We start from the raw sequence: 21600 nt of genomic DNA, 5'->3' as shown, positions 1-21600 counted from the left end.
TTATATCATCAAGATATGTATTTTCTTATTTTTCGTTTACGTAGAAATTAGAGTTTGTTTTTCAATAAGTATTGTGTGAAATTCTGTCAAAATATTGTTGACACCGCTAATTTAATATGTGAAACTTACAAAAGTCTAATAAATTTCTTTCAAAATATTATTTTCATAATTTAACGAAGACACATAATAACATTTTAGATGCCCGTTATATAATTATAATTATATCAATTTTGCTTTAATAAAAGAAGGAACCGCATATAAATGCGTCAGAAAGCAATTAATGCAAAAGAAATTAATTAACGTACAAACGTACATACGGCGTAATTAATTGCCATCAAATCAACACAAGGTTCACTTTAGCGTGTTTCACGACATACCATCGCAATGTCCGTCGAGATTGGCGGATACGTTTTCAAGATTCCTTCGCGTCTGTAACGACCACTTAACTTAGATTAGCCACGCAGTCTGGTCGGGAGTGCGCTGATGATGATAAAAAGCCGCCATGAGTCAGTGGTGTTTTTCCCTTTCCCTTCGTGCCGCAACTAATAATCTGATTGTCGATCCTCGCGAATATCTCGGGCGCGTATTATACTTTATACGCGGCAAATTTATAAATGCAATTTCCTTCTGACAGAGCGGAATGTCGAAGAACCTGCGGCAGATACTGGGAAGAGTGGTTTTCGCAATTGCCGTCCGACAATGCAACCCATTTACTGACGTCTCGTTCATTTAATCCACTTTTATATCGCGCGTTGCGTCTTGCATTCGCGTTCGCGAATTCAGTTTAATGTGAAAGGATAAAACGCTAATTCGCAACGTGCTTAAAAAAAACTCGTCGCCTTGTCGAGATGTTCGGATGTTGCTTTAAATATAGTTAATATTGCTTAATTAAAGCTATTTTTCTAAATTAAATTTTTATATTTAATTAAATCGTTTATATCAATTCGAGATGATAAAAGTATCGTCGAGAAAAAGCGTGGCACTAGACAATTTGTCTCAGGCGACAGAAGATGTGCTTCTGGCGCGAGGTAAAAAGCTCGGATATAAAAAGCTCAAGGTTCGCCGCCGATGAACACGCTGCCGTGTAACAGGAGATCCCGAGAGTTACTTCTCGCATAAGTTATTTCCCGTGTAAGTCGGACGCGGGTCGTGGATGCAGGTAAAACAACGGCCACGACAGAAGCACAACAACCGTGCGCATGCAACGAGATTACCGCGGTCTCCTTCGTCCTGTGTTACAGAGGGAACGTTCGGTACACCTCTATTTTCTTGCCTCGTCGAGGAGATCACGGGAATGTCCTCTAACGGAATTCCCGCCCCTTATCCCGAAAACTTTCTCGCGATGCTGTAGCTTCCATTTCGGACCTAATCTGATCTCGCCATTACGCTTTCAGCATCGTCAGGCTATTCGATCTTACGGAACTGCTTCCTCCCGAATCGAGTTTTGCGGCTAAAATGATGATATCGAAGATAACATACATTTGCGAAATTATCAGATTTATCAAAGGGCAAAAAAAAAAAAACTCTCCGAGTATCATTGATGCATGAAAAATCAAATTCGATGTTTTTAAAAAAGAACTTGAATAAAAAATACTAAACCGCTTTGAAAGAGATAAAGATAGATTTTAATTTTCCAGTTATAAATTCTTCCGTGAAAAATTTCGAAAAAAAGCTCGCTATAAGGATTAATGGTACATCTGGTAGTAACGTGGTATTATATTTAGATATTTTGGAGCTGGGCCAAAATCAATGCCATTTTGTAGCTTGCAAACACACGTGCATATAGGAAGGAAGTGTCGTGTATTTGAAAATATTGAACATTACTGTCTTGACTTCATGTAATAACATTTAATTTTAGATATCCTTCATAGTAAGATATTAATTAAAATTAGTGCAAAATTATTAAGATTAGTATAAAATACCAGGCGCGTGATGAATGAGAAAGAAAGAAAGAAAAGAAATATAGATTGCGATGAATACCGAAGGCTATCCGTAATTATTAGTTACGTCGTAATGGTTTACGGAATCTTTACGTTCTCTATTGTCTCGGAGATTTCCTAGGAACAAAGTGTACCAAGATAATCTGGGCAGAGACCGGGAGGCCTTGAAACCCGAACCATCAAAGAGAGGGCAATAAAACCTGAGGGAATGCCGTCAAGATACGTTGAGGCCCTTGTCATGGCTTTATTCCGGGCTTCGAGATATCTCCCGCAATGCTTTGAGAGAGAACATTGTTCTTATATTATAAATACTACTCGCACACACGCGTTTTAGAAATGGACTTACATGTTTTGCGGAAGTATCGTGAACATGTGCTGCTATAAGAAATATTAAGAGCCCCAGCGACCTGAAAGCAAAAATCAGATAGCATTAATATATCTTAAAATATATATGTAAATAAAATAAAGATATGTACATGTATATATAAATGATAAAAAAAACATATATATATATATATATATATATATATATATATATATATATATATATGATAAAAGTATATTAATTATTAATTCAACTTTTAATCTTTGTGTTATGTAATAAAATTATATATATTATTTTAATATATATAATTTACATTCATATAAAAAATAGATAACACACTATATATACACAATATTTTTATGTACAATATATTAGAATAAGTACAAGAAACAACAAAATTAATATATATATGTATACGTATAGTGTAAAGAATTTCTATATGTAAATTATATTTATATTATAGCTTATTTTTTAATTATATTTATATTTATAATCATATTTAAATATTTTTAATGATAACTATTTCTTCGTCTCTTTTTCTAGAAATTATCTGAAAAAAAGACGAAGATATAATCGCCACTGAGATTAAAGTTAACCAATATTGGAAAAACTGGCCCTTAGCAGAATCTTGACCCAGAATTCCATGATGCGTCAATGGTCATTACGACGAGACAAGTTTCGCTGCAAAGTGGTTTCGCGACTCCTTACGTCAATGTAACCGGTAGACAGTTATGTGTTACGCAGCATTACGTGAATCGAACATTCTTATCTCCATCTGTATTGTGTGAGTGTCGAAAGTGAATCTCTCGAATGACTACGAGGTTTCATCGTAAATTGAAATCAAATAACCGGTTCGAAGGAAAGACGGAAAAAGAAAGAGAAAGAGAAAAAGAATTCGTGTTTTACCGAATTCGCGAATGCCAAGATCAAATCGTCTAAGAAAAATACGATCCTTCTTCTCCCTAATTTTGCTTCGATGCGTTTTCAGATTATAATCAATTTTCAACATAAAAATTTTCGCATCATTAAACGGGAAGACAGTTTGACAAATTATTCGCCTCAAGTCAGAGAAAGAGATAGCTTTGAGTCAATAACATTAATCTAAAGTGTTTTTACAACAATGCGTCCGCAGTAAATAAACAATTTTCCAATATATCGATAGTTGAAAACGTAATCAATAAGAAGCAAATTTTTTATTTGCATTACGTCATCGCATTATTCTCTATAAAATATATGTCATGCTTAACTTGATCGCACGTCGGAATACATATACATACGTGAAATTTTTACGGATTACAATTTTTCGATATATTGCATTTACTGTGCATTTAGGACTTCTTTTGATAACTTTTAGTTACTTATCACATAACAAAGTTTACCATAAATGATAATAAAAGTCAATCATAATTTTATCATTTATATTGAGAATATACAAAGTTTGTGAACTAAGTACCCTAAAAACTAGTATGAAAAATAGAAACAAAATGTACCGGCTACACATGAATCAAGTGCAATGCGTGCCAGCAGGGGTGACAATAATCGTGAATGAACGTGCCTGTAAGCGTGTTTTTGTGGTATATTGGCACGCGTCGTTGCGTAACTTCTTCGAGTAGGCGTCATTCAGGTTTGGAACGATGCCCGCGAATAACTCGCTGCTATCCAGAATGCCCGAGCTCCAATATATAGGCGTCTGTTATCGGCTAGCGGGTCTAATATTCTCGCGAAAAGTGATTTACCGATTTTATCGATACCGATTTTATGCGACGGTAATTACAAGCGTTTTGTACCGCGCCATGTTTAAAGCCGACGTACAACGACTATTCCGCGTATCGAAGCCGTCCGAGAATGTGACGTGTTTTCCAATCGTTTGCTGTTTATAAGCAATAGGTGTTTAAATTCTGAATCTTTCATTTACGAGCCTTCGGGCTATCATATCGACAAAATAATGGAGCAATCGGATTAATCAGAAAATTGAATATATAAAATATCGCGAACTAAAGGGAGAGAAATATGTATAGAGTATAACATTCTTTAATGATTGCTATATCTTTGGAATAATTATGTATATTTCATTATTGAATATTACATATATTATAAAAGGACAATTTGCGTGATGCTTTCCTGCAAAAATGGGCTATAAATCGTGCCAATCGTAAGAAGGTTATATCGCAATTTAGGAGCGCAATTATTATAACTGGTCTCAGCTGCGAGAAAAAGCTCTTAGGTAAAATAGTTTTATGAAGCACGAGCATGTAGTTAGATACGAGGATCGTTTAATTGGAACGCAGTTTTCAGCGCACTAAATGCACCTGCGAGGCATGTACATACATGCTTATTTTTTCTCATACATAGCATAGTCGTAGCGTCGATCTCGATTTAACATTTTTTTTTCCCCGCCTTTTAAATATTTGTCACGCGGAAATAATTTAATTGCGAGCCGAACTAATCGCGAACGCCAACAGCGTGGCTCTAATATATAATTACCGGTACTCGATAATCGAGCCATTCGAGTTGGGAACTTCGGAAGTGCTTCTTCGTTTGCGAAAATAATTCTCCTTCCACTCAGCACATTGCGGAGGTGGCTTTGTCGGTATAAAGTTTCATATTGCAGTGTGTACAGTTCGCGCGCAATTTCTAGTTATGAAATTCTCTCATGAACTTCTGAGAATGTCAATAAAGTTCCGAGTATATCCAATTTGCAGAAATATGCAAATCGGTGACAAACACAAAGACGGGAATAATCTTAAGCATCTCGCGCGCGTAAAATCGAAGAACAGTATAAGCCATTACGTGAAACGTATTTCTTTCTCTTGTGCGGAGAAATAAAAAGATAAATTACGTCTATGAAAAGAAGAAAGAATATGTGTAATATTAATTGATTTAAAATTTGCAATTGTACGAATATTGAGCCCGCAAGCGATTTCTTCTTACAAAACAGAATTTCAGAATTTCAGATGTTATTATAACAGAAGATTTATAGAAATAAAAATGTAAGAAAATTTCAGTTTAAATTAAAGAGTTAATAAAAATGGAAAATGTCTCGAAAAGAGTAAAAGTGTAAAAAATAATGCTTTGTATTGAATGAGATAAAATATGTTAGAGTAATAAAGAAAATTCTCTCTCTCTCTCTCTCTCTAATTATCTTAATTATCTATTTGTTACGAACACTCGTTCACGATTGTCGAAGTCTGTTTCGAAGTTTCAAAGATAATCAATACTAAATACATTTCGAGACGACCCTGACCTTGACGAAATAAACCACAAGTTTAATACATATTATTTTGCTGCAGCTAAATACGCAACTAAAAAATGTAAATATAATAAAATATATTAAAGTCGCAATATCATTGATCGAAGAATTTAACGTCGTCTACAAATGTTATAATAGTATGTATTATAAGCAGAGCATATATTTGATGTGTTATCTCGACTTTTGATGTACAATTTTATATCTGCATATTGTACAATTAATTAATCATCTCTATATTATATATACTTTTAACGTTATAAACTCTAGTCAACAAAATGATTATTATTAAAAATAATGATCATTAGTATGGGTTTTTGAGTTAAATTAATTACGCCGTTGCAATTATGAAGTTCCACTTTTAGATTGTCGGTACGTCGAACGAGATTTGGAGCCGCATGAATATGCAAATATGGACCGCGATCCGAGCCCTACACTCGAAACCTTCTCTAACGAGGACCCCCCACGATCGCATTCTTAAAACTTTGACTTAGATCAGCCGTGCCTCTCTTCGACTGCGCGCGGATCTAAACGTCCAATTATACATCACGACCGAGACTGCATGCTGTTTCACGTTGCAGAGAATTCTTCTTGCCAGCTAATGCTATCCGTATACAATTTATCTATAACTTTCAGATTCCATCGGGTTCGTCTATAAAAATTTATCATAATAAACATCTATATGTGTTCCTATTTTTTATTTAATTTGTACAAATATTTATATTTCTACAAAGAGGGTTCTGCTTCAAAAAAAAAAAAAAAAAAAATAAATCAGTTTTTTAAAAGTTGCTAATTTAGATGATACTTTTTACAATACGTCCGTCACGCGCGAGAAACGATGGGTACGAGAGGGAAAAAAAGCGAACGCGCCCGTGGAATGCAGGGGAACGCGGGGGAAACGATCCGTGGAATTCAGGCGTAAAGCGCATCTCTGGTCGGACAACGGGCTCATTAGTATTGCAAGAACTATACTAGCACAGTATCGCTAAAAATGACAAAAAGCCATTGGTATGGTATGCCCACGCTAGAGTACCTCGGGGCGCTTGCACATCAGATTACGACTAACATAACTGGCGTAGGCCTTTTGCGCGGTTTGTCTGCAGATAACGGCGATCCGATAACATTGTAATTGGTTTATCGGTTATTAATAATGGTACAACCGCTCTGGCGGTCGGTCTATCGCCAGGGTGCAGCATGCACATCGACCCGGGAGCCGGGACGGCATATGTGCCAGCATATGATAATCGAAATATTGCCGTTCTACGATTTCAATTTTTATGTAACAAGGAGAAAAAGGAGAGGGAAAGGAGATGTAACTGCGCGCACGGACCTATTAACTTCCATCGACAGAACTTTCAATAATATCGTTTAAACGTTATGCATGAGGTAGTTTATAATGAGAGAAAGAGAGAGAGAGAGAGAGAGAGAGAGAGAGAGAAAGAGAAAAAAATCGGCAAATCGGTGAATTTATAAGGAATATATTATTAGTTCCGAATAGAGAGACTTTCTATTCAAAGTAGGACTATACGTGACTCCTTGAAATTAAATGTAAAACGAGATAATTAATCAACGTGTAATCACAGGATCGGTGTTAATCACCGGCATCGATTGAAGCACGGATGAAATGGCAGCGGATGGTAAGAACTGTAAAATGAGATGCCGAATTTAAATGAAGTGAGCGAGGCGTTAAATTAAGCGCTTGGATTAAGAAATGATTTTGGAGACACGTTCTTCTCTTCGAATGCGAAATTATACGAGCTGCAACTCGCTGCTAATTCGTTAATCATAAATATTCAAGAGTCAATTAGCATCCTTAGCGAAAGGGTCCGCGCACTCTTGCCGGATCAATTAATTATCGATTTCCATTACGCTTGCGTAATGACCTATTAACGATGTGCACTTGAGAATGTTCCTGCTCAGAACTTTCGTCTCGAGTGTCGCGGATTCGAGTGCGTCGTTCGCGCGTAAAATTTATGGCATAAATTTCTCATAAATGCGCCTCACGTCTTGTCGTTCCAACTATCGGACAACTACGTGTATGCTACGAGCATTTTTTTTCTACTTTTATTTGAATTTATGCGAATTATTCATCGCGAAACAGACGCGCTGACAAAAGTTCCGCGTGCAACTGTCTGATGTGATTATGCATGACGCATTGTTATGGGCGCATCGCGACAAATAACAAAACACCATCTGATTCCCGCTACACACAAAATCTATTATTTTGATTCGTAACATTTGCGGCGAAACATATGATTATAATTGGGAATTTGAACAAATAATTATCAATATCTACGATATACGTATCATCCTATACAATTTTAATATAATTTCGATATAACAGCGTGCATATTACAATGCATTATAACTTACCCCGACAGCTGTTCGAAAAACCCGCGTATCGCGCACATTCACGTACACGACGTATAACGCTAACCCATTAAATGTATCTACGGTGTAAAATATTTTTGCACTCGTAATCGCGGGGAAACGTTTAACACTTGACCTCTCACGCATCTCACGCTCGTCCGTCGCTCGCTCGATGAACAATTCGAGGCGTACATCGGCGATTAATACATCAAGGAAAATTTTTCAAAGAAAAACGATGCAAGAAGGTAAGAAGCTGTAAAGTGGGTATTATAGGTGTTGGAAATATCCAGATTGCACCACCACGTTGATGCATCCGTGACTACTCATTTTTCCGTTGTATCCACGATAATACGCGCTCTCGGTAGGCACGCACAATTATCTCTTGAAAAAAATTAATGGCTCTCTACATTTAACCATTTAATTATAAACTGTCTGTCGGATTTTCAAGGCTGCATTGGAGAAATTACGCAAAAATTTCACCAGCGAAATTTTCGCGAATTATTAAAATATAATAATATATATATATATATATATATAATGAATTATTTAAAATAAAAATTCTCTCGAATATAGAAATATAGATTTATAGATTTAAACTGCTAATAAAATTAATTATTTACACATAGAGAATTATAAATTGCAAAAATTCATCTCTATGAAGTAATTCATGTTCTGCTGCCGCTACGCAAAAGCAAAACTTAACAACAGACTTTTTCATCATACTTGGTTTTACACATGTATGTCGCCTAATGAGAGTTATTTGCACGTGGATTGCCAAGCATGTAATTTTCGGGAATACGCGTGAGAAATCGATCGCTTTTTGAAGTCGAACCATCGACACCTTGCAATCGAGCGTGATTACTGTGGACATTGCGGCGAGCGCGGATGGACCGTAATCATTCTCGCAAAGTGCTTTCCTTCGATTACATACCATATGTCTCACGTTCCTCGCAAAAGTGTGAGTAATGTCTGATTTGCTCGACAAAATCACCGATTGTTGAACCCTGTATTTGCCAAATAGAATAAAAGCCAAAAATAATAGCTAAAAGTACAGTGTCATAAAAATAAAAAAAAAAATAAAATTAATATAGTACGCTTACGAAAATAGAAATTTTTTCGAATTAAGAGTGTTATTCGAAAAAGAATTATATAAATGGATCTTATATTATTTTAAAAAATTTTTCTATGAATAAAATAAGAAGTGTAAAGTATTTGAAACATGCAATCGTGGTATCTCTTTGATACGATATATGCATATTATATATGCATGTCATTTGCAGTCTTGGCAGCTACTTGAAAATTTACTTTATTACATATGATGATAGTATTGGCGCTAGTACGTGATGGAATGTATGATATCTAATTTTTATTCATAATTTTCAATTTCACGTAACAACGACGACGCGAAATAATGGCATTTACGATGCCAATTATCTCGCGAAAAAGGTTTGGCACGGGCCAGCTCGTTGTTTGCAATTTACAAGCGCCGAGAGTGATTTTCATGGATTCAGATTAAGGCCCCGGGCAGCGTTTAAGCCGTCGTAGTTAATTTAGCGCGCCGTCATGCCGCCGCGACGTAATAATATGAAAGCTCCGCCGTCAATTTCTTTTAATGCGCGCTCTCGAGCTTCGTTAGAGTTTGTCGGGAATATAAACGAGCAGGACTACTTGCCATAGAAAAACGGGTCAAGAAGACTCGTTGCCGTGTTAATTATCGGACATAAATGTACTAAAAAAAAATCTTTAATAAATATATCTCACTGTAATTAAATACGTACAAAAGTAAAAATAAAATGACATAATTAGTGTCGCCTCATCAGTGAGAAGATGAATCGAATATTTATTACATTAATTTTTTCAAGACTTTCTCAGCGTAATAATATAAATATATAATAAAAAGAAATTCATGTTCAGGAAATATATAAATATATTTTCTCTCATTTTCCTGTCGACGAATTTCGGATATTAATCTGATATCTCTGCATGATAATTTGTGCACGAGGCTATAAGTGCTTCGTAATCTCTTCATTATACGCATCTAAAGTTCGATATTCAGGTAACACATATTCAAGGTATTTGAGAGCATCGCGAGGAGGCCCGCCGCAAAGATTGCTATCCCATTCGTCGGCGAAAAAGAGTGTAAACCTCGACATTAGCCGGTTATCCGGGAATGAGTATCTAGCCCGAGGCCGGTTCTTGGGAACGTGCCAACGTTGCCTGCCGATGGCCGGAGTTACAACGCCTTGTAAAGCGGCGGTTAGGACCCTTTTGTGCACTCACCAACCGGAGAAAATCCAAGTAATTTCGTAGCTCATACCGTTGTGCGAACAATTGTCTTCACCTGTCGTTGTTAATAACGCGTAGACACGTAAAGCCCATTTACTCGAAGGTTCACGATGCAAAATTATCCTCGCGCGTGTTTGATAATTGATATCCTCTTATTTATACAACTGAATAGAGAGTTAATGAAGCGATTACTTAAATAGACTACATAAAATTCCAATAGTACATTCGGTGAATTATGAATACCATTATGTTAAAAATATACTTTATTAAAATTATATAGTTTATAACGTAAAAATTTTTAAAAAAGTTAAAAAAAAAACGAATTAATAACTAAAGAAAAAATTGTCTCTTTCTATAATAATTTAATATATTAATAATTTATAATATCGTTAATACCGTATCGTTAAATTAATAAAAACTAGTGCAATTTTGATTCAGAAACATTCAAGTTGATTTATATCGGTTTTAAAAATTATTAATATTGAAATTCAAACCATCATTAAATTTGAGGAAAATGTTTAATTTATTCTTTTACATTCAATTTATGTATCACATTCACGAAAGCAATTGGAATCAAATGCTGTAATTGCTAATTCGGGTCTATTGGTAGCAAATCCTTCTAGGAACAATAGACGCAGCGCGTGTGCTCGAGATATCCACATGCCTGAAGCAAGCTTAATCCCTTCGTGATATGATCGCATTAGGAGTCCTACAAGATCGCCTCCCTGGAGCGTAATCGAGGTCAGTATCGAAATGGGATTATGTCCCGGGTGTATCGATCTCCGACGAATGCAATCGTGACTGACCAGGATACCGATCGTTGTTATGTTGCGACATTTCGTCGCGACGTGCCTTAATTGAAATTTGACAACATATGAGGAACAATCGGATAAACGATATCTTAATCGTCATAAATAATGTAGAAACACGTACGTGAGAAATATTGTGGAAGATGAAAATTTCTTGCAATTTTGCTGAATCGACGGTGAAATGATGAAATGACGATAATAAAATTTTCATTTCTATCGTTGTTAGCTAGAAATTTAATAAACATTCTTTACTTATGCTTGGTCTCAGATTTTATTGGCAAGAAGAAATTTTTCAAATAATAAAGTGACTGAAATTATACGAACAGGTAGACGAAGATAGGAACACAGAAAAGCAGAATATGTGCATTTACAAAATATAAATCCTATAACTTTTTAAACAGAAATCGAAGACTACTATAGCATCTAAAGTAAGAGATTTTCGAACAAAGTTAAAAGAAATAGACGATAAGTGGCCAAACCACATTCTTTGTGATAGAATCATAGAGAAATCGACGTGCGGAAAAATCAAGATTGAAAAATAATTCAACCTGCAATATGCGACTTAATATTTCATAGTGTGACATTTCCCCGATCGTTTTGACCGTATTTCATCAATGAAATACAGTATGTGCGCGCACGTGCGCGCGACAGATGCATACGCTGCACGTGCATCATTAGTCGGGACTCAACGCACTCGCAAATTTCCGCGGGCACTCAGGTTCATTCAGCCGTGATAACAGTATTCCCGAGAGTAGCTATGAAAAGAGAGAGAGAGAGAGAGAGAGAGAGAGGGAGAGAGAGTCCGACTCGTACTTTAGCTACAGATGCAAAGTTCGCGCGTCGGTGAGAAAGTGGTCGTGACTTACGAGCCGGGTGCTGGCCCGGTCGCGGTGGTCATGATTAATCATGCGCACGGAACGCGTATCTAATTCCATAATTATTGCAACAAAAACACATTAGGAACAAATAAGAATCGATTGTAGATTTCGACTCGAGGGTGATCGCAAAGCGATTTAGTGTAATTATAAACATTTTGATTCATCAACAAATTATTTAAAGAAATTTGTAAACATGCATGAACATAAGAGACTATATCTGGCTAAATACTATGGGCATCATAAAGACTGTGGATATTTTAGCTTGATCGCTTTTGTTGTTTTATCATTATTTTCGTTATTACACTGAACGCACGTAATTCACATTAAATCATTGATGAGAATAATATTTCTAAACATCTTTCAAAGATTTTTATTTGTAACTAATCGTTAATTTGTAATGCTTTTCAAATTATAGAGATAATTTTACATATAATTTGCCTTTTTTATGAGTAAAGCAAGCTTAAGGAAATGCGAGATGCATGACATACATGTGTTGGTACGCCAAGTACCGTTCTCAGTTTTCAATCGTTTCTATTCGCTCCCAGGAGAAATCCTAGAAGGAAAGAAATCTTTTCTACATCCTGCCAACAACCCCAAGAAATTCATAATCGTATCGATGATTTATCAATAAATGCAGCAACAACGTACTTGTAATTATTATTAATTATCGTTAATAATGTAATTTTGCGAAGTAGCGCGCGTACAGTCACGCGGAACGTCGCCGGTCGGCTCGAGGAGAAAGAGCCGAATGAGATCATGGAAGAGGAGTCCCTTGTCCCTTATTCGCAGGACGAGACAAAGAAAACGATATCCTGTGTGTCGCCAACATACAGACGCCCGTATCTGTACCACGCATTTGCCGCTTCTCCTTGCGGCGATGCCATCTAATCCTACTCTGCCTGATGAAACTCTCCATTTTCATCTGTCCTTACCGCTTGCGCTCTTTCAGATTATCACCGTGCTTGTTTCCGTCGGAGAGAATCGTATGATTAGACGAGAAAATCGTGATGCTTAAAGTTTTGACGTGCGAATGGTTTCGCTTGAATGGCAAAGATTCACAGCGGAAATATCTCCGCTGGCATTCGACGCTACCACACAAATTGCAAATAATCTATCGTTATTAAATTTTCTGGTCGAAGTCTTATAATATAATTTATATCGAAATCCTGAAACTCGCAATCTTTACTTGCGTTTCGGCCGAGGTTAAATTTTACATCTTGTTAACATTTTACGTCTTCTAGAAATCTCATATTTAGTGTTGTATAAAATAATTTTGTAATTTAATAATCTCTCTTTCTCTCTCTCTCTCTCTCTCTCTCTCTCTCTCTCTCTCTCTCTCTCTTCCCCCTTTCTCTTTCTAATATCCTTTTAATCATTTTATTTCTAATGTACCATACATATTTCTTTAAATACGCTAAATCTGATGTACATACATATATTATAGGCATTTCCTATATATTGAAAAAATTCTCTTTTTCTTTAACTTTATATAATATAAATTTACATTAACATACTTGCAAAATTAATACCGCGATATCTTTCATAAATTGGAAATTGACTTTTATATTATTGCATTGTGCATCTGATATATCTGAATATGGTATGATATTCACGATAATACTCTTCATTCATGACGCGCCATTCCGAACTGTAGCTTTCCTGAGGCTTTAGTCGAAGGCCACAGGATCAAAAGGGTAACAATATGTACTCGCGCGAATCTCGCCAACGTAAAGTTTCACAATGCGTAAATGCGAGTTTCTAGGCAGAGAGATGGAAACCCTTGAATAGTATATTGTTAGCGCAAGTTTGTTGCTCTCGGCTTTTAAGTGACTTACACGTGATTCGCAGTGTCTGCTTTGCTTATCCCTGTATTATTTCGCATATTCTCTCTTCCTATCTTCCGCTTCTCTTCCGTCCTTTTCTGCATCCACATGCGAACTCATACATGTAAACTATTTACAACGGTCTCTTTTTCTTTCTGTCACCTAGAATATTTTTCTCTTATTTCCTTTAACGAGCAGAGTCCAGCTGCTGGCATCATTCCATCTCTTTTCTCACGCTCGTATTCTGTCATTTCGCTGGCAATTCATTACTCGGAGTTAAGTCACGCCTTTCCACGGCCCTTTGGGATTTCTCGGGTGTGATAGCCACGATTGCGCGCGAGTCTTCCCTCGAGAACCTTTTCTAGCTTTCCGTGCTGCTCGACGACCGAGGTCGCGTAAATTCTCAACGGTGGATGACGTAGCCAATCCTTCGCCGATTTCTTCTCAAGAGCTTTAAAACGCGGCCGCTAACTCACTCTTACGCTTCTGACGTGATCAGCTGCAAAGAATGGGTATTGGGGAATGACCCGATTTCTCTTTATCGCAAATAAGCTGCAAATTTTTGTTAAGTGATCGTTGAAAAATTAAGCGAGATTAAGTAGAATCACTCTCTGTTAAAATTTAGTCTATGAATTAAATAAATATACAAATAATCAATCAGTATAATAAACTATTAAAAAGTGAAATAATGTCTAATAAAATGTTTTATCTTTCTCTTGTATAATTCATAAAGCTATGCTATTAAGTGTTTGAATAAAATATAGCTCACGGCAAATGTATCCTTGATGGAAATTTGAAAATAAAAAAGATTAAATACTATAAGAGTCGTTCGATGAAGTGTATTCACCTAACGCGACCTTGCGCGAAGAGCGTAAAGAAAGGAATTGCACAGAATTGCGGATAACATTGTTCACTGTCTTCGAGGGGGCGGCCAGTTTCACGCCGGCACGAATACGAGAAAAACGAGCTCTCTGGCCACGGAAGTCTGTGTGTGGATGGAGAAGAAAAACAAATTGCCCCAGACCTACCAGTTTCAGGTGACCTGCATCGAATAGCCTCCTCGTGGAAACCGCGCGACTAAGTTTCGTCATATATACTGGTCTGGCCTTGCCGTTTCGCATTTCGCGGAGAGAACGAGTCCCGCACGAGCCAATATTTTCCACCCGGTTATGCGGAAAATGTTCTCGAGATGCTTGAAGAAAAAAAAAAAAAAAAAAAAAAATCTGAATCTCAAGAGTGACATCGCGAGATGCTGCCATTACTTCTTCTTAATTACCGTCGCAATTACTTTGCGCTTGCTGCTAATTGCGAAAGCAACTAGAGAGTCCGCTAAGACAAGATTATAACGTTATAATTTCCAAAGTGATATCTCGGAAAAATAAAAGATGTATAATGTAAAATGCCTGTATAAGACCATTTATCTTCCTCACATATGCATTTTATGTATATCTCTTGAGATTCTTTCTTCGAACTTTTTATTGTCTCATCTATACATTTTGGAATTTTGTATTTTAACATTTTTTGCATATTAACAAAATGATCAAAGAAAGAGGGAACAAGCACACTTCGCTTGTGTTAGTATTTTAATCAATTCGTCTGACTAGAGAAATTTAGCATTATGAGATTTATTGTAGAAAGACAGATTTAGTAGAATTCATGATTTGCAGGAAGGAGCGTGAAAAAGGGAATTATGACGAAATTCGCTAAAAAATCGGAGCAACCTCTTTCGCGACCAGTTTTTCAATTCGCCGCTCGACCAACGTCCCTGATGCTTATGAGAACCGGAACAAAAAGGAGATCTAAATGCGACTACCAAAACTGTCGGCAGTCCCTTTGTCTCTACTGTGGGCTAATTGAGCGGAACCCGAGCTAGCGGGTATACCAGCGAATTCAGTCGAGCTCTGCCTTTCGTTCCCGCCCTTTCGAAACGTACAGCCAGACGTATAGCTTCTCCGCTAGCTAGTTTTTTCGCTCTTGCCCTTTTTGAATTCCTTCGTTCCCGGTGGCTCCGTGCAGACGTCTATCGAGACACCGAACTTCTAATTCCTTCTATCAAACGAACTATAGAGATATGTATTTATATTAAAAAGCTGAATTCATATTTTTACGCTGAATTATTACGTAAATGTATATGCAATCTTTAACTACTCAATTTTAAATAGTATTATATAAAGAAGAAAAGTTTTATAAATGAAAATTTCAACTTATAAATATAAAATTTATTTATTGTTTTTTATAAGTAATAAATAATTTTTTATGTAATTATAATGCTTAAAAATTTAGAATAGTTTGTTTGGAAAGTTCTTATATTTAGAAAATTATTATTAATACTTTGCATATATGAATTTTCAGATGAGTGCATAATAAATAAATAAACATGTATTATAAAAAGTCTCAAGAAAAAGAATTGAATTTTCCAGTTATCTATGTTTAATTATTAAAGTTATACATTTAACATTTTTAGATACAAAATATTATTTCCTTTCAATGAACATTATACATTATAATATATGTATATATTAATTATTTTTTGTTTTTTCTTATATATTATATAATGTATATCAATTATTTTTTCAAGTTTAAAAAAATTATTACAACATTTTAGAGTGTAATAAAAAACAAAACAAAACGATAATATATATTTCACATAACATTTTTCCATTGCACGTCTCACATTTCCAGGCTGCGCGTAATATGTTTCTTCCGCAAGTAGTCTATATAAGAACTTGAAGGAAACAGTCCATAAATTCTACACGACCCTATAAATTTTATAAACTCACGTGACATTGCGCGAAGAGATAGCAAGATAGCAAATGTGCTCGGCACAATTACAAATTCCGTTATGAATGAATATCTACGTCTATGTAACATGTATTATAACATTCAATTTCCTTGATTTGTCAGGACATGCGTCAAAATTCGACACGCGTCAAAAGTGATTTGAATGAATGAAATTATATATCTCGAGCAAAACGCGTACTCGTCAATTAGGAAACTCATCCCTTTGTGACAGTATTGCGACATCTGCGACTGTCATCGACAATCTATCTGGAATGCTTTCCGCCATTTGGATCGGAATAAGCTCGCGAGCTCGTTGGTCCTAAACTATCGGATGGCTCACGATGCATGTTAATACGTCCTATACAGAGACATCGATATCTCGCTCCAAAGAATCTTGTCACACGAGAGCGACTGGTAATTCTCAAAAGCAGGCAGGGATATTAAAGTTCATTTGATCCTTTATTATTGCCCAACGGGTCGATTTCGACCATCGCCACGAGGCATGAAAGTGGAGATTAGATACAATGATTTTCTTGTGGGCATTGATTTTTTTTTTACTTTAATAGCAACATAAACACAGTTATAATTTATGACTCGTCCGTTAGTTAACTTTTACATTAATTGAAGGTAAAAAATAGATATGACTCAACTTGTCAAATTGTTAATTAGAATCATTAATATCTTTTTATGTATTTTAGTTTAGAAATATTTAAAAAATAAGTAAAGCATGTGTAAAATATTTAAAAATATGTGTCATACTTTAAGTTGATTGTGATAATTTAATTAAAAAAAAAAATAAATAATCATTTGTCAACAAATACTGATCATGTTCGAAATTTCTTCCAAGTATTTGTCGCGATAGTGTAAATAGCAGTTGTTAAATTCAAAGCAGACATCATGGTTGTTCCAATTAATAATTATACGTGAGCCAATCAATGATGACATGCAACGATTCGTCTGTGGGTGGTTCACGATTCCGTGATGAAACGCGGTAAGAGTAGAAAATTATTCAAACGTTCTGTTTGCTTATCGCCAACTGCGATGTGGCAGATATACGATTGAGAAGATTGTGACAAATTGTTTGACTGTAAGATCGACGTTTTATAACTGGTGATCCTTCGAGATAGCTCTCCGTTACATTATGCTGCGTCTCTCATGATTAACATTTATAAGAATAAAAAAGAAGCTGCATTAAAATTACAAATTTCGTTAGAATCATATCTAAATTCTCGTGTAAAAGAGATTTGATTATTATCTGTCACAGTAAAAAGAAAAAAACTATGCATAGTGGTATAATTTAAAAAAAAAACTGACGAAAAGTCAAATTTTCAAGTTTTTAATAGAATATTTAATCATACGAAATATTTTTTCAAATGTTCAACGAATTAATTTATGTAATAATTATTTTACACATATGTATTAGTAATTTAAAAATATGTCTTTAAAATATTAATGTATTTATTATATCGTCAACATATATATATGTATATACAACATGTTATGTATAAATATATAAATATATATATATATATATATATATATATATATATATTTATTTATTTATTTATAATAATAAATATAAATAAATTGATAATAATAGTTGATATCACCTTTCATATTATATGTAATCAATGAGTTCAAAAACATATATATATAATTTTATCATGTTTTTCATATGGAGATAAATACTTTTGATTAGCTTCACGAAATTTTAGACTTTTATGTGCTACATGGTCTGATAGTTTGCAGCGAGCAGCTAATTCTTTATTATTTCCTATGTGTCGTAATTTTTATTATAAGATAAGAAAGAATGCATCACACTATTATATTGATAATTTTATTCAAGTGCGTTTATAAAATTTTTACTGTTTCAATAATATATTATAAATATTAATAAAAGCAATATAACGCATTTTCTTTTATAATATATATTAGAATAAGATCTGGATAAAAAGATTGTCATTCAAAGAAATTAAAAATTTATATTATAGAATAATATCATTTGTAGAAGACAGCGCGATGTCATAGTTGCAAAATAGTAGAGAATACATGCATAAAGTTGTCTGACTTTAAGGAAATATTTCTAAATTCATCATGTAAATTTATAAAATAATTATTTCATAAATTAATTCATTACATAAATTAAACGTTTAAAATAACATTTCATATTTCATATAATTTATAAACAAATTAAACGAAACTAGAAGCGATATTGTGCCAACTTGCCTCTAATCTCGACGGAAAATGATATGTTTAAGTACACTTTCAAAAATTACCCTTAGGGTTCCGAACGAGAAAAATCTAACGCGACTAAAGTTCACTTGATTTACGCTGGCCTCGGGCCAATTGTTAGACTTTCAATCTCGAACATGGTCGGCGATGGGGAGTTAAAAGCGCATGTTCGACGAATTTAAAAGTCGATCGCTTCGGGCTGATCTCATCATTACGCGCTTCAGTTTACTCGAAGCGAACGACAGATGGTGAAGTTGAAACACGTTTTTTGACCGTGAGAATCATTGAGCTAAACGATAATAGCATTGAGGAGGATATAAAAGGCTTAAAGAGTTAAAAAATTCGTAATTAAGATGTATGATTAATGTGTTAAAATAATATTCAAAATAATAATCTGTTACAATGAACGCAATGGTTTATAATGACCTTAAACTAATTTAATTTAAAAAAGTGTATTGGAATGCGATTGGAATGCGGATGTTCCGGCTCGATTTTTCGACCCTTCTTCAGCGCTTTAGCTAACATATTACAGTGTAAAAAGAAATAAATATCGCAAGTTATAGGTATCAGTTTAAACATACATATAGTTCTACGTAATCGAGTCAATAAATAAAAAACAGAAATCATAAAGAATATAACAAGAAAATTCGCAGAATGTAAGATAACGACATTATTCTAATTAATTGCGCCATGAATAATCTGAAATTATCTTACATTCATTGCACTCATTGCAACAGATTATTATTTTGTGTGTTATTTTAATACCTTAATCATACATCTTAATTATGAATTTTTTATCTCTTTACGCCTTTTATATCCTCCTCAATGTTATGAATTTGTTGAAAGCTTTGTTATATCTTTCTTAAACGATAATAACTTACAATTAGACGAAAATACTTCATAATTTACAATGTGATAAATATTAATCTCGAATATATCTCTTTCGTTGCCAATATCAAAGAATAACGCGTAGAAAGGATGTTTACTCGTAGATGATTACATGTACGTGTGTGTGACCGGAAGGAATTCAATAAATAGAGCACTAGTTCGAACGCGAAGGACGCGCAATTTCATCAGTTTTGGACGAGGATGCGTAGTAAGTATGAGGAAATGCGGGGGAAGAGGTGCTATCATTCTAACGTCCGGGATGTTGGTTGTTATCTAAACGGACAGAAGCTGGTATCGCAGTGCCCACGCACAGCGCCACGCAAATAACTGCTCAATGAGAATCGCCGATTTCGTTACAATTAAAATGACTATTATTTTGCGTACGTAGTAGAGTCGCGATAACGAACCATCGAAGCGCGTAGAAGAGCTGCAGTTTACTGCAGCACGCGCGCGACGAAATCGGTTAATTAAATTCTTCGTTGGCTCAATTATTCGCAAGAGGACTGTGTGTATTCGTATCTCGATTGCGCTTGTATCCGCGAAATAATAACGAAATTTACATGATTTTCGGAATTATATATTTCAGAAACGCGCGCATTTTTGTGAGATGCAAATAGATAATTATATGTTATTATTAATTAATTTTACAAATCTGTTTTGCAACGATAAATTTATATTAGAAATAATTTAATATAAAGATGAGATTGATGCGTCCGCAAGTTTACACGAACATTCAAATTCGTTAATAAAGTTAAATTTATTAATTAAATTTTTCATTTGGTACACAATTCGTTGGAAATATAATTTCTGAGGCTCGCATAAATCGATATCGCGAAACAAATGAGATTAGCAGACAGACATGAATTTCTGACGTCATCATATATGTATTATCTCGAATTAAAAATCTCACGAAAAATTGGCTAACAAATTGAAATACGATTCTGATGTGGATTTTAATTATCAATTCTTTTTATTTTTCGTGCCATATATTATTCTCCGAAAGAAAATAATTAATTCTGAAAACAGTATGATACCCCTACATTATCTTATCGAAATAACACCGAGTTTCAATTATTCGTAATTAGAAGCAAGGATCGAGCGACCACGTTTATTAAGTAATAGACGCGAATACGAACCCTGCTCGTTAAAAGCCTCTCTGTGGTGCTGTTAATTATAAAGTTCATTCGCAATAGTTCGCCACCTAAGTCGACCTTAATTCTCAAGCCATTATTCTTTGTTATATAGACGAATAGCGCTAGAGTTGATTTCGGTGGACTACCCGCGTTTGCTTTCATTTTGTCTGGTAGTTCTTTTACTGCCGCGATGTCGCCAAGCTATTCGTGATATTGGCATCAACTGAAGAGATTGAAGAATTCTTGAAACTCTCGCACAAACCCGGTGACGTACGCTTTATACGTAAAACTAACGAGATCAAGCAATGACGTAACCATGCAAGTTATTTTTACACTCGTATTACGGCACGTGACGCGTATAAATGCCGAGGAATTCGGCGGCTTTCTCAGATTTCTGTTTATATGATAATTCTTCATCTATTTTACTTTCTTTTATTTATAGCGGCGAGAAAAAAATTCCTCACATTGTTTTGTTGTTTCGCACGCTGGTGGTAAGTTTAGCAAGTCAGCCAGTCGCGCTTTAACACGTGCGTTTAGGAATCTTCCTCGCAGTAAGAATTTATTTAGCATCCTTCAAACCGACAAGGTTTCTATAATAAGTCTATTTTTCTCCGTATTATAGAGTCTTTTATAAATATCTTAATATCTTCAATATTTTCATAAAAAGGTATTACATAGAATATAGGTTAATAATCTGCAGAAATAAATCTTTCACGTAAATTATTCGTCAATAATAAAATATCTTTAAATGACACAAAATTAAAGCGACGCAATCTTGAGTATTTAAGAGGCATTTATGGACAAGTATTGGCCATTTAGAATTTATTTTCAAAGTTTGCGTAAACTCTAGACATAAATTGTCAGTTTGAAAAGTAAAATATCGTAGTG

The 21600-nt window shown here is 34.8% G+C and overlaps 1 protein-coding gene across 5 annotated transcripts in view; it reads right to left on the bottom strand.

The window, feature by feature from the left end:
• The window catches only part of Ppn (proteoglycan-like sulfated glycoprotein papilin), a 105061-nt gene that overhangs the window by 38309 nt on the left and 45152 nt on the right, over positions 1–21600 (bottom strand). For all 5 annotated transcript variants that reach the window (XM_072891579.1, XM_072891576.1, XM_072891580.1 and 2 more), the window contains exon 2: positions 2287–2347. In XM_072891579.1, coding sequence (XP_072747680.1) covers positions 2287–2347 — 61 coding nt within the window. The remainder of the gene's footprint in view (positions 1–2286; positions 2348–21600) is intronic.

Source organism: Anoplolepis gracilipes, chromosome 4, assembly GCF_047496725.1.
Source record: "Anoplolepis gracilipes chromosome 4, ASM4749672v1, whole genome shotgun sequence".
Lineage (NCBI taxonomy): Eukaryota > Metazoa > Arthropoda > Insecta > Hymenoptera > Formicidae > Anoplolepis > Anoplolepis gracilipes.
The sequence above is the reverse complement of the archived record's forward strand: the minus strand, read 5'-3'. Positions and strand labels throughout refer to the sequence as shown.